Raw genomic sequence first — 14235 nt, forward strand, 5'->3', positions numbered from 1 at the left:
TAGACGTCTAAAATGTATAACCTTTTTTTCTCCCTCACATCTGGATGACTTTTGACCATAAAAATAACTTAATGATAGACTTACAAATAATTAAAGAGAGCACAAAACTGCTTCGAGATGCTTCTATTTCGCAAAGGTATTATGTCAGGGATTCTTACAACAAGAAGTAAAGATGTTGTGAGTTGAGTTAACACTTTGTAGTTCACATCATAAAATCCTGCTCCTCATCCATCAACAGTATGTGTTTTGCTATTTTACTGTATTCACAGTGTTGATGCTGTATTTTGAGTTATGCCTACTAGCCTGGCTCCCAGCCATCTCCCTCTGGGAACAGGACCTCTCCTCTCCTTATGACCTCTGCCTGCTCCTATAATCCATAGCCCACTGGGAACACTGATGGGAGGCATCTGGTATGAGCCTTTCCCTTGGCCCCGTAAAAGAATTAAAAGGACGCAACTGCCCTGGTGTGTGCTCCTTTTCAGTCCTGACTCCACCAATGCTACAGGAGGAAAACTCCCACTGGGAGAATGAGCATTAGATGAGCAGTCCAAGAGAGATGAGTTCTGGTGCTGTGACTCACATATGGGAAACATACGTTTGTAGATGAATGTGTATTGACACATTGAATGCGACATGAACCTGACTAAAGGAAGACAACTGCATTGATGGAAACAAGAGTCTTATTTGTGATGCCGCAGAAAGATGACGGTGGCTTACATTGTCCTGAGAAATATCTATCCTCCTGCCTTGAGACACTGTGAGGTATCAAAGATGAGTCAGAAGCATTTTCGCTTGTAGCCTTGCTCTGAAGTGTCATGGAAACAGCTCCAAATATTGATGTCAGGCAAACACTGGTGCAGTGTGGGTCGTCCTCGCTTCTGTGGTGAAGCCAGGGCCACAAAGAGGGATGACGCTTTGTCACTTGGGTGCTAGCAAAATTTACTCTCCTGTGCCCGAGACCTCAAACAAGCACAACAGCGGCAGGAGTCCAGCTTGGAGAAAAGCCAGCTTTGTCCTAAGGCACCCTTGTCTTTCAGCTCACCTACCTGTGAAAACCTGCTCTCGTTTGAAGCATCATTTACCACAGGCCCCTGATGTCTACCATGTACACCCATCTCCACAAGTCTACTGTGTCTAGACCCTAACCACCAGGTCCCAAAGCCAAGTCTTTGCAGACCAAGTCGTTGTGACATAGGCGATTTACTGGGAAACTGTTGTTAGAATATTAAATGGTACTCATGATGATTTTAATCTAATCTGACTTATAAATGTTACAATGTTGCATACTCGTCTTAAATAATGTCAAAGAATCAAATCATGAGGGTCATGCATTCTGGCCTGGCATGCAGTTTTGGATGCCATGGCTATGTTGTGATGTCACAACGAGGTGGACATACTTATTTTGAAATTTCGGGCTTTTTCTTATGCAGCTCTGAATTAATTGGAGCTTGTGTAGGTGTACCTAATACTGTGTCCAAGTTCCCTCTATACTATTTATGAAGTTCATTTCCAAACGTGACAGGAAAACAAATAGCGGCAACAACTTCAAAATACATTTTCAAACGGTGCAATTTAAAAAAAAAAAAAAACTTGTGGAAAAGGTGGAGTATGGTTTAATTTGCAATATTGTGATGCCTCCACAAACAAACATTTTGCAGACAGCTTAAAAAAACGGTTATAAAACTGACAGTGGAGCAAAATTTACCCAAAATTTATACCAACGCATTTCCAACACATATTATCTAGACCACAACGACATGTTGTCATCCATCTGTCTATTCATCTAGTTCCGCTTATCCAAGCTCGGTTCGCGGGGGCAGCAGCCTAAGCAGAGAAGCCCAGACTTTCTTCTCCACAGTCACTTCGTCTATCTCCTCCCGGGGGTTCCCGAGGCGTTCCAAGGCCAGCTGGGAGACAGAGTCTTCCTAATGTGTCCTCGGTCTTCCCCCCGGCCTCCTCCTGATTGGATATGCCCTAAACACTTCCCTAGGCAGACGTCCGGGGGGCGTCCGGATCAGATGCCCGAAACTCCCTCATCTGGCTCCCCCCAAGTGACAGCGTGTCTTACCCTAATGCAGTGGTTCTTAACCTGGTTTCGATCGAACCCTAGGGGTTTGGTGGGTCGGCCTCAGAGGGTTCGGTGGAGGTCAAGTCACACCCAACTCATCGTGTACATCAGACCTGGGCAAATTAAGGCCCAGGGGCCACATGTGGCCCGTTAAGCTTTTAAAACTGGCCCGCTGGACATTCCCAAATATTTTTTTTTTAATCTTTAAGATGGAAAGTGTCGCTACCATTATGATGTGTAGTCATGTTTTATAATGACCGTAAGTCTTGAACTATACTAAGTATTTCAATGGTTGAAATCTGCACTTTTGCATGATATACTAGTTACTATGGTAATCTAATTAGTTACTATGGTCATCTAATTAATTACTTTGGTCATCTAAGTAACAGCAGCTCAGACCAGGCCCCAAGCAGTGTGGGTGGGGAGTGTTTCCAGAGCCTAAAATGCGGGTGTCAGGGACAGTCGTGGAAAGAGATTGTTACAATATATTCATATATATCAGATTTTAGGTGTTTTTGTTTTTTACCATTTGCATTCATATTTCGCTGTTTGTTGCATTTTTGTTGTGTTTCGCTTGATTGTAAAATATGTGGATGGAGAAGGGGGGTGACATTCATATGTTGTCAATATTCAGTGTATTATCCTTCATAGATAATATTGTAAATCCCACATTTTTTATTTTCATGTACATTCAGGGTGTTTCATTCAGTAAAAAAATTTAAAATTGCATTCTATTGTTTAAAGTGGTCGGTCTGTCATAACGTTTTTGGCATTTGATCTGACATTATTGCAAGGTTTTGTATTGGTGTTCCTAAAAATAGATATATCGGCCCCCAGAGACATTTTTTTCTCAAAATATGGCCCCTGAGTCAAAATAATAGACCAGGCCTGGTTTACATAAAAACTTCTCCCTATCGGCGTATTATGGATGCGGCTACAGCAGAAGTCAAACTGATTTGCAGGTGTGTCATTTGTTGTGAGTTTATGTACTGTGTTGGTTTTGTTCTTTAAACAAAGTGATGTTCATGCACGCTTCATTTTGTGCACTAGTAAAAAAAGAATCATATAACTTTGTGTTGAATTTGAGAAAAAAAAACATTTTATTTTTCACTTAAGTAGGGTTCGGTGAATGCGTTTATGAAACTGGTGGGGTTCGGGACCTCCAACAAGGTTAAGAACCACTGCCCTAACGTTTGAGTTTATTTTGAACATGCATACAATTACAACATGATACATCACAATTTCCAGTTTTTCTTTTCAACATGTTCGAAAGGAGTAGGAAAAAGCAGAGCTTATTTAAACCTCCCGCTTTTCCTTTACATAGCAATTTTTACCATTTTTGTTGACTTCCTGTTCTCAATTTATTCCAAATATACTCCGTAAATTATACCATTAAAATATAAAGAAATAAATAATAATTAGTAAAGTAACTTGTATTTCATATGGTAAAATAAGATTATCAGTAAATTAATAATGTTTATCATGGTTCTTCTTCTTTGTACCTTGTAAACACTTTGACGTGGTAACGTGTTTTCAATGAAGTTTAAAATCATCATAAGTCCACTTTAAAAATGTAAGTATGAATTCTCAACAAACGGACCGAACGTGTTGCAGTAACTTTGCGTGGGGAAAACATTTTATGTTCTTACCGTCAAGATCCTCAGGCCTGGTTAGGTCAATAACTCTGTGCCCAATTTTGCCATCCTCTCCCAGCTTTCCAAGGTGGTGCCCGAGGCTCTCAAAATGTGCCCTTTCCTGCAAAGGAAGTAAACATAGTGCAGGTTAGTACAGGTCCTAGCATCATAAGGACAGTCCAGATGAAAATAGTCTTTAATGTACAGTCTTTTAATTAGACCTATCATGGTGTGTTTTGGTACTTTCTATAATAGAGAGCAGCGGGCAGGGGTAAGGCCAAGAGGTGCTCTAAATAGATTTAGACTTTTGTGATCCTGAGCACACAATAGGGTCGTGGCCCTCTTTGCAGTGCTCAGATTTTCCTCTGTAATCTTGTCCTTACACGCTGCCTTCTACTCTACACCGCCCGCAGCTCAGCTGCCATCATTTATTCAGAGTTCATGCTTTGAAAGACACACCGTTTTCCCCTTTGCCGTGTCGCCTTTTTTTTTTTTTCCCCGAGCCCAGATTCAACTTGGCATCGTGTTGTACTTGACGCACAATGAAACCCTGTCATTCAAGGCGCCGTGACAATATTGAATGTCATGTCCATGTGCATTTACAGAATAAAATAACAGCATTTGGGAGGCCTCTGAATAGTTGATGCACATTACACTTAATGTATTATGCAAGGGGAGAGTGGCGACTTCTGCTGGCTCCATTGTTGAATGACCTACTTCCTCAGTGAATAGACAGGGTTTTAGCAAGGAGCTGTCTTCCTCTCTAAAGACTCAACTACATGATGGACACTTTGACTCTGCAAAGAGAATAAGCGCGTTTGTTTTATTCCCAGGGTGAGTGTGGTGTCTGCCAACGATGTGCTGCCTGCACTGACCTCTGCTTCGCTTTTCTAAACAGATAAAAAAAAAAACCCAGGTAGAGAGTCCTTACATGCTACTAACAGCCCCCCTGCCACACCAAAACAATGCACATGAATCTTTAAGCCCCTTCTTTGTAATGCATTGCACCGTTTTGTTCCTACTCATCCATACAAGATGTGTTTTTTTTTTCTTTCTACCTGATACTCATCGCCATCTAAATGAATGCACAACCAACCCTCCATCCATCACGTATTGCTATTTGCTGCAAGTGTTTTTGTATGATGACGTATGTAGTGGCGGAAAAAGAATAGAACGCATTCACGACACGCGCACGCATGGAACCGTATTCATCACTAGACCAGATTATTGCTCTTAATGAAAGAAGCTCTCATCCCGATGACAAAGTGACTGATGTTTGATTAGCTGGGTGGGCAGTGGGCTGCTTCAAATGCTACCGGGACAGTCTGCAAGAAAGATGCAGCGTTCACGGCTGCTCTGTCTATGTAATAAAGTTGTCATGTCATTGCTCCCATGTGCTTCACTGGTCCCTTCCGATCAATCAAGTCCTTTTATAAACTCATGATCGTTAAGCATCACGTTGGTCTGAGAGGCGAAGAGAACAGCGGCCATCCATCAATAAGTTTCATTAATAACCAGTTGAGCCTCGATGTTAGTCGTATGATTGGTAAGCATATCAGCACTGTGTTGGACAGTGGGCCATGCATCATACAGAAAAAATGTTCATGGCAGCCAGCATTTTTATATTTCATGTGAAGGTCTAACCAAAGTAACTTCCCTACCCTCCACTCTGCTTGCTGTGCTAATTATTCATCATGCGATCAGTGCAATATGGCAGCACAAATTTCCATAAAATTTTATATACTGTGCGTAATATACTTATTGGTTCTACGTGGGGTAATTTATGTCCATACGTGGTTTTTGTTTTAAACCTTGAAAATGTTCACTGAACTAATGCTTCTTTATTGCCCACGCATCAAGTGCTGTGATAAATTAATGCCGCTTTTATTATTTTATAGTGTCATAAAATTTTTACTGATCACTCTGATACAGAGGAGTAGCAAAGGACATGCAGCTTCGAAGGAAGCGGTCTGTCTTGCCAGGAAAAGAGAAAGAGAGAGTTGATGAAGAGCACCGCCATATTTTATTGCTTGTATAAAAAAACATCTTGGGAAAGGAAGTATGTAAGATTTTAGAGATTAGAGTAACAACAAAACGGTGCATAAACTAAGGTTGTTGGAAAAGAATGAATGATGAGGGGGGTAAAGTTAATAGGCGAGGGAAACAAAGGCTAAAAGTGAACACTCTTAACGGTCCACCACGACCGCTGGCAAGCCACCAGTTCATCCCTTAAATGACTTCAGCATGTACACTCCACCCCACACAACTACATATACACCCCGTGCTGCAGAGAGCTGCCGTCGCAATAATATTATCTGCTGGGCCCATGAGGTCTTTTGTCTTCAAATTTTGGTTGCGGATGCATTTCCACTTGCACAAGGCTGCCCAGTGAAGACGTGCGTCACAGAAGAAGGAATAGAACTTGTTGGGCATGGGGAAACCAAAAAGGAGCTCTTGTCAGTGCTGTAAAGAGAGCTTTAATCTGGCAGACCACAGAACATGTGCTGGAGGCCTGCTGCTCTGCCCACAGGGTGTATTCTGGGCAGAGGCGGGTGGCGTACGGCCCTGTGCATTGTGCGTACTCCTGCCCTATATTTAAGCAACACACTGCCAGTACTGACACTCTTTCTGATTCTTTGTAAATAGCTTCAGGCTATAGGCGAAGCTATGTGGCCTAAAATTCTTCAAATACACATGAAAGTCAAACACACAGAGGAGTGGGGGAGATTATTGTGCATGCACGTGTGCGCTTCTACATTCTTTCCATTTAGCCAAAGCGTCCCCCTTTTGTCTTCTTCCAGTTGTAACGGTACGCATTTGTAGGCTCTAGAAAATGATCAATTCTGTGTTGCTGAGGGATGTGAGGAACATGCTACACATTGTGTCAATGTGAGCATTTTTATACATGTTTCTTCATAGAGCGCCTATTAATTTTACGATGAGAGATCATGCATCTATCCATTTTCTACTGCTTGTCCCATTCGGGCATCTAGTGTCTTTCAAAGATCAATCAACCTTAAAAGGGTCATCTACATTTATTAAAACACTTCCTTGTGATCTACAAAACATGTAATGCTTTGGTCCAAATAATGCATAGATTTTGTTTTACAGAGCATCTTAAAGCAGCTTTCTGGCTGTCTCTTCGGAAAGCACCGTTTTGTGGACGGTCTTATTCGTGCAAAAGCCGACCTCAAATATCGCGTCTAGTAACATACCGAATTTCCGGACTATAAGCCGTTACATTTTTCCCAAACCTTGAACCCTGCGGCTTATACAAAAGAGCAGCTCATCTATGGGAGTTTTTTTTGCTAACGGCTAAATTATGGAATGCATTAAGCAAATAAATCAAACAATGTACTAAAATGACCATCTTTAGGAAACTGTTCAAACTCAGTGTATAAAAATCACAAGGAGAAAAAAACTCAGAAAAAATTCTTAAACCTTATTAAAAAAGGAACATCCTAGTCATCTTATTAAGAATGAATGTTTGATCAGCCGTTTTACTGCCGTGTTACAGGCACTGTTCGGAAACAAGGTATGTAAACAAACATTTACAAAATATTTCTATGTAAACATCTCATTTCACAACATGCTAGTATATATCTGTGGTTTATAGTCTGGTGTGGCTAACATATGAACATATCCTTATTTCTTAAAAAATGTAGTGAGTGCAGGTAATATACACGCGCAGCTTATAGGGCAGGGGTCGGGAACCTTTTTGGCTAGGAGAGCCATACAAGTCAAATATTTGAAAAGATATTTCCGTGAGAGCCACATATTTTTTTAAGACTTAATACAACTAAATGCATGCATTTTTAAGTAAGACCAACATTTTTAGATTATAATAAATCTGTTATTCTTTTTAATAACATTGTTATTCTGAAGCTATCCATCCATCCATCCATTTTCTGCTGCTTATTCCCTTTGGGGTCGCAGGGGGCGCTGGTGCCTATCTCAGCTACAGTCGGGCGGAAGCCGGGGTACACCCTGGACAAGTCGCCACGTCCTCGCAAGCCAACACAGAGAGACAACATTCACACTCACATTCACACACTAGGGACCATTCAGTGTTGCCAATCAACCTATCCCCAGGTGCATGTCTTTGGAGGTGGGAGGAAGCCGGAGTACCCGGAGGGAACCCACGCATTCACGGAGAGGACATGCAAACTCCACACAGAAAGATCCCGAGCCCGGGATTGAACCCACGACTACTCAGGACCTTCGTATTGTGAGGCAGACGCACTAACCCCTCTTCCACTGTGAAGCCCTGAAGCTAACTAGCAATAAATAAAATACTTCTTACCATTAATGCGACTTCTTGTACAGGTGCTGTAGAAAGTGGATGGACGGATTAATATGCATGAGAATGTTTAATATTTTGAACGTTATTTTTGACACTGTGATTACCAGCAGAATTATTAATTACTTATCGTGTTAAGCAATGTCTGCTAAGATTTTTCTGAGAGCCAGGTGCAGTCATCAAAAGAGCCACATCTGGCTCTAGAGCCATAGGTTCCCTACCCCTGTTATAGAGTGTAAAATACGATATATACGTTAGAACCATAAGCTACTTTTTAGATTTTAGCGTGAATGTGCATGTACGAGCCATTCTGCCTGTGCACAACAAGAGGATGGAGATAAAGAAGGAACTTATTATATGGCAATGTCCACTGAAGTAGATGCGAAGAACAGATGGCTTAATAAATATCTCCGCCTTGCCTCATTGTTAAGATTTCAAATTTTTGGAACTTATGGGGATCCCAAATACACAAAAACAGGTACCCACAGGTAAGAAAAGTTGGCTTTGCTTAATAGGACCCCTTTTATACAGGCACTAGTCACTTTTGTCATCACACTACTGCAGGTAAAAGTACAGGTAGTTTCTAAGTGGATTCAGCATTCTCTTGTAATGCTTTTCTTCATGGGAAAAAATAATAACACTATGACATTTCCATATTCGGGACCTTTAACAGCTACAGAACCCTAAACAGCCACTTAAGTTTGATAATGTGCTAAACTGGCTCTGGTTATATCACACACCTGGTGTGAGGCAAGTTGAAGGCTTTGTGACCACAATATGGGGTTTTATGTATCGTGTTTCAGTCGTCACTGTGGTCTGTGGTCCTCGAAAGACGTCTCAGAGGATCTAAGCGCAAACCCCTCAACAGTCTGATGGAGACAAAGGCTGCACTTTCACATTGCTACAGCTCATCACAGCTCAACGCTCATCTGTTTTGTATTTTTATTGTAACCAGTTGCCATGTTATTTATAAGTCTGCAGCTTTCCAGTAGTTTTTGTGAGTTTTGAGCCATTTAAATGTTAAGCACATCCAGCCATGCGGTAAACCCACAGTTCCTTTATGCCGACTGTTGCTCTCTTTTTTTAAACCGTAGCTCTGCCTTTGTTAAGACTAATGCAGGCAGCAGCAGAATCAACAGTAGCAGCCACAAAAGGTTGGCATCTGTGCTGCTGCTGTGCTTGTCGTCTTCAGCATCACACAGAGGAGACATATTTCGCCTCCATTTGCGCTGCCAGAGAATCACCTCATCTGTTTAAAAGAGTAAGGCCGACGGCTTTTGATTAAATTAGGGGGTTTAAACTGTAGAGATGGATAGCTCACCCCATTCTGGGCTTGGTGCCAATATGGTGTTTATTGTTTGTCTTTAATAAAAGAATACGGTGTCATTATTCAGGATGACGTGTTTCTTATTGGAGGGGAAAGTCAACCTCACACAATGAGTCCTTTTTGAGTTTATTTAAAATATACATTATTTACAAACAACTGGAAAGTTGGTTTAAAATTCAATAAATGCAAATTTGATAAACTGCAGGTTTTTATTATTATTATGAATATCAATATGTTCACGATGTAATCGGCATTTTGTTCACCAGGGGCATAACCAGGTTGTTATTAATTATCCATGTTGTTGTTTTTATTATTATTATTTTTATCAATGTCCTGTCTATTTATTGTCATCATTATAGTTTGATGTACTGCATAGAAATACATTTAGTATGGCTGCAGCTATCAATTACTTTAGTAATCGGATTAAACACACTTTATGACCACAGTGTGTATTTTAGGGGAAATAGTTGAACATAACTAAAAATGTTCTGCTTGTCATATTGTTGATTAATTTTTCCGACATCATCAACACTGAAATTCAACTTTTAACATGCAACAATAAAAATGATAAATTAAAAACCTCTCTGCTGTGAGCCGCCAGACAGATCACGGCACCCACACACCACCGCTCTCATGTGCGCTAAATTGCAACGGGTGTGTGGAAATTATATATGCTTATTGAAAGTTCTGGGCACTCTTTGGGGTCTGGATTTAATCAATTCTTATTAGTTACACTCTTTAAACAATTAATCAAAGCAATATAGTCATAAATGATAAGTTTTTTTTCATAACTGAATCAATCAATAAATAATAACTGTAGCAGACCTAATATTTAATCATAATAATAATAAGAAAAATACATTTCACTTATAAGGCGCCTTTCTGGCCAGTCAAAGTCACCATACAAAATCAAAACAATAAAATAAATTTCGCATATATATATATATATATATATATATATATATATATATATATATATATATATATATATATATATATATATATATATATATATATATATATATATATATATATATATATATATATATATATATATATATATATATATATACGGGCTTCACGGTGGAGGAGGGGTTAGTGCGTCTGCCTGCCAATACGAAGTTCCTGCAATCCTGGGTTCAAATCCAGGCTCGGGATCTTTCTGTGTGGAGTTTGCATGTTCTCCCCGTGAATGCGTGGGTTCCCTCCGTGGGTTCCCTCCGTGGGCTCCCTCCGGGTACTCCGGCTTCCTCCCTCCTCCAAAGACATGCACCTGGGGATAGGTTGATTGGCAACACTAAATTGGCCCTAGTGTGTGAATGTGAGTGTGAATGTTGTCTGTCTATCTGTGTTGGCCCTGCGATGAGGTGGCGACTTGTCCAGGGTGTACCCTGCCTTCCGCCCGATTGTAGCTGAGATAGGCGCCAGCGTCCCCCGCGACCCCGAAAGGGAATAAGCGGTAGAAAATGGATGGATGGATGGATGGATATATATATATATATATATATATATATATATATATATATATATATATATATTAGAGCTGCGAATTTTTGGGTGTCCCACGATTCGATTCAATATCAATTCTTGGGGTCGCGATTCGATTATAAATCGATTTTTTTCGATTCAACACGATTCTCGATTCAAAAACGATATTTTATCGATTGAAAACGATTCTCTATTCATTCAATACATAGGATTTCAACAGGATCTACCCCAGTCTGCTGACATGCTAGCAGAGTAGTAGATTTTTTTAAAAAAAGCTTTTATAATTGTAAAGGACAATGTTTTATCAACTGATTGCAATAATGTAAATTTGTTTTAACTATTAAACAAGCCAAAAATATGACTTATTTTATCTTTGTGAAAACATTGGACACAGTGTGTTGTCAAGCTTATGAAATGTGATGCAAGTGTAAGCCACTGTGATACTATTGGTCTTTCTCTTTTATTTTGATAAATGTCTAATGATAATGTCAATGAGGGATTTTTAATCACTGCTATGCTGAAATTATAACTAATATTGATACTGATAATATTAATTTTTGTTTCACTATTTTTGGTTTGTTTTGTGTCGTTTTTGTGTCTCCTCTCAATTGCTCTGTTTATTGCAGTTCTAAGTGTTGCTGGGTCAGGTTTGGATTTGGAATTGGATTGCATTGTTATGGTATTGCTGTGTATTGTTTTTTTGGACTGATTAAAAAAACAAAAAAAAGAATCGATTCTGAATCGCACAACGTGAGAATCGCGATTCAAATCCGAATCTATTTTTTCCCTCACCCCTAATATATATATATATATATATATATATATATGGGGTGTGCATCTTTACCTTGAAGTGCGATCAAATATGAATCTTGATACACGGGTTAAGACACGATTCACTTACAATACCTTCTAAAACAATACAATTCGAAAAAATTCGATGTGATTCGATACGGAGGAAGGCTTTGTATGGTGAAAAGAAAATTGAAAGTATCATGTCTCATGTCAGAACAATGTCATGTGTTTATTTTTTAAATAGGCACATACAAAACAGGCGGTGCCTGTATTAATAATTAGCAAATAATCGAGCTATTAACTTCAAGAAAGTTAAATCCATGACCTTAAAGTAAAAATAAGGATATTTGTGAGTTAAAAAACGAAAATTATGATTACAACTGTAAAATAATTGTATTGTGTTGATTATTATTTTAAGTTTAGTTGTATTTTTCTTTGTTCTACATTATTTATTGTTAGAATATCAAACGTGATCAAAAGACTGAAGGGTTGTAAAAGTCATAAACGAACCAAATCTATGACTGGCTCATTAACATGAACGATAGGTTTGGCGACTTGTCTAGGGTGTACCCCGCCTTCCGCCCGATTGTAGCTGAGATAGGCGCCAGCGCCCCCCGCGACCCCGAAAGGGAATAAGCGGTAGAAAATGGATGGATGGATGGATGGATAGGTTTGTTTTTATTTGAATCGGCACAGTGATGAAACACTCATCTCAACCAAGGCAGAAACAGCGGCAGCTTTGTGCGTGTGCGTCTCCTCCCTGCCCTGACGAGAATGGAAAGAACTTAATTGTAATGGCACTTAAAAGTACAACAAAATGTGTTTTCAGTACAAGACGTCTAAGAGTAGACATTCAGTCGACAGCCTGAGCGGAAAAGCTCACAGCTGCACCGCTTGTACGTTAAGGACATTAGAGTGATAGTGTAGCACGGAAGGACGGAAGTCAAAGGAGCGATGTCAACATAGGGAGCTAACTGTGTTAATGACGTGTAACAACTTGCAATAACAACGGAGCAGTAATTTACATACGTGCCTTTCTCTAATGTGTGCACAGCAACGGAAATGTGTTCCCTTCAATCCTGACGATCGGAACTCTCCAACCCTAACTCAAATTCGGTGGGTGAATTATGCAAACCACCTACAATATGCGCTTTCATGTCTCCAAACATTCAGAACAGTTGCTTGATTTTTTTGTTATCCGTTTTTGAGAAAGGAAGCCACTAAGAGGAGTTGGAAATATACTAGATTTACACAATGCGCTGAGGTGTGTGTGAAAAACAAAGATGAAAAGGTTGCTTCTGATTGGTTTACACTGTGTGCTGCCTTCCATGGTTAGAGAGGTTTAGGCACAAAAAGGTATGAATTTGTCTGTGATTGGCTACAGTCAGTAAATCAGAATTACTGTCCACCAAGTTGCTTTGTCGTTTTCAGTCGCAAATGACAAGGACATATATACATACAAATATATACAAATATATATATATATATATATATATATATATATACACACAAACCCTGTTTCCATATGAGTTGGGAAATTGTGGTAGATGTAAATATAAACGGAATACATCCATCCATCCATTTACTACCGCTTATTCCCTTTCGGGGTCGCGGGGGGCGCTGGCGCCTATCTCAGCTACAATCGGGCGGAAGGCGGGGTACACCCTGGACAAGTCGCCACCTCATCGCTGGGCCAACACAGATAGACAGACAACATTCACACTCACATTCACACACTAGGGCCAATTTAGTGTTGCCAATCAACCTATCCCCAGGTGCATGTCTTTGGAAGTGGGAGGAAGCCGGAGTACCCGGAGGGAACCCACGCATTCACGGGGAGAACATGCAAACTCCACACAGAAAGATCCCGAGCCTGGATTTGAACCCAGGACTGCAGGAACTTCGTAATGTGAGGCAGACGCACTAACCCCTCTGCCACCGTGAAGCCTAAACGGAATACAATGATTTGCAAATCATTTTCAACCCATATTCAGTTGAATATGCTACAAAGACAACGTATTTGATGTTCAAACAGATAAACATTTTTTTTTTTTTAAATAATCATTAACTTTAGAACTTAATGCCAGCAAGTCGTGACAAGGTAGTGGGGAAAGGTGGCAATAAATACTGATAAAGTTGAGGAATGCTCATCAAACACTTATTTGGAACATCCCACAGGTGTGCGGGCTAATTGGGAACAGGTGGGTGCCATGATTGGCACCCACGAACAAGGATGGGGCGAGGGTCACCACTTTGTAAGCAAATTGTCGAACAGTTTTAGAACAACATTTCTCAACGACCTATTGCAAGGAATTTAGGGATTTTACCATCTACAGTCCGTAAAATCATCAAAAGTTACAGTGAATCTGGAGAAATTACTGCACGTAAGCTGTGATAATACAGACCTTTGATTCCTCAGGCGGTACTGCATCAAAAACCGACATCAGTGTGTAAAGGATATCACCACATGGGCTCAGGAACACTTCATAAAACCACTGTCAGTAACTACAGTTGGTCGCTACATCTGTAAAGGCAAGTTAAAACTCTACTATGCAAAGCCAAACCCATTATCAACAGCACCCAGAAATGCCGCCTGCTTCGCTGGGCCTGAGCTTATCTAAGATGG

General features: G+C 40.2%; 1 protein-coding gene across 4 annotated transcripts in view; it reads right to left on the reverse strand.

Moving 5' to 3' along the window:
* Positions 1-14235, reverse strand: part of LOC133540699 (transcription factor SOX-6-like) — a 213816-nt gene that overhangs the window by 18442 nt on the left and 181139 nt on the right. For all 4 annotated transcript variants that reach the window (XM_061883555.1, XM_061883544.1, XM_061883536.1 and 1 more), the window contains one exon: positions 3718-3823. In XM_061883555.1, the coding sequence (XP_061739539.1) occupies positions 3718-3823 (106 nt within the window). The remainder of the gene's footprint in view (positions 1-3717; positions 3824-14235) is intronic.

Source organism: Nerophis ophidion, linkage group LG02 (assembly GCF_033978795.1).
Source record: "Nerophis ophidion isolate RoL-2023_Sa linkage group LG02, RoL_Noph_v1.0, whole genome shotgun sequence".
Classification (NCBI taxonomy): Eukaryota; Metazoa; Chordata; class Actinopteri; order Syngnathiformes; family Syngnathidae; genus Nerophis; species Nerophis ophidion.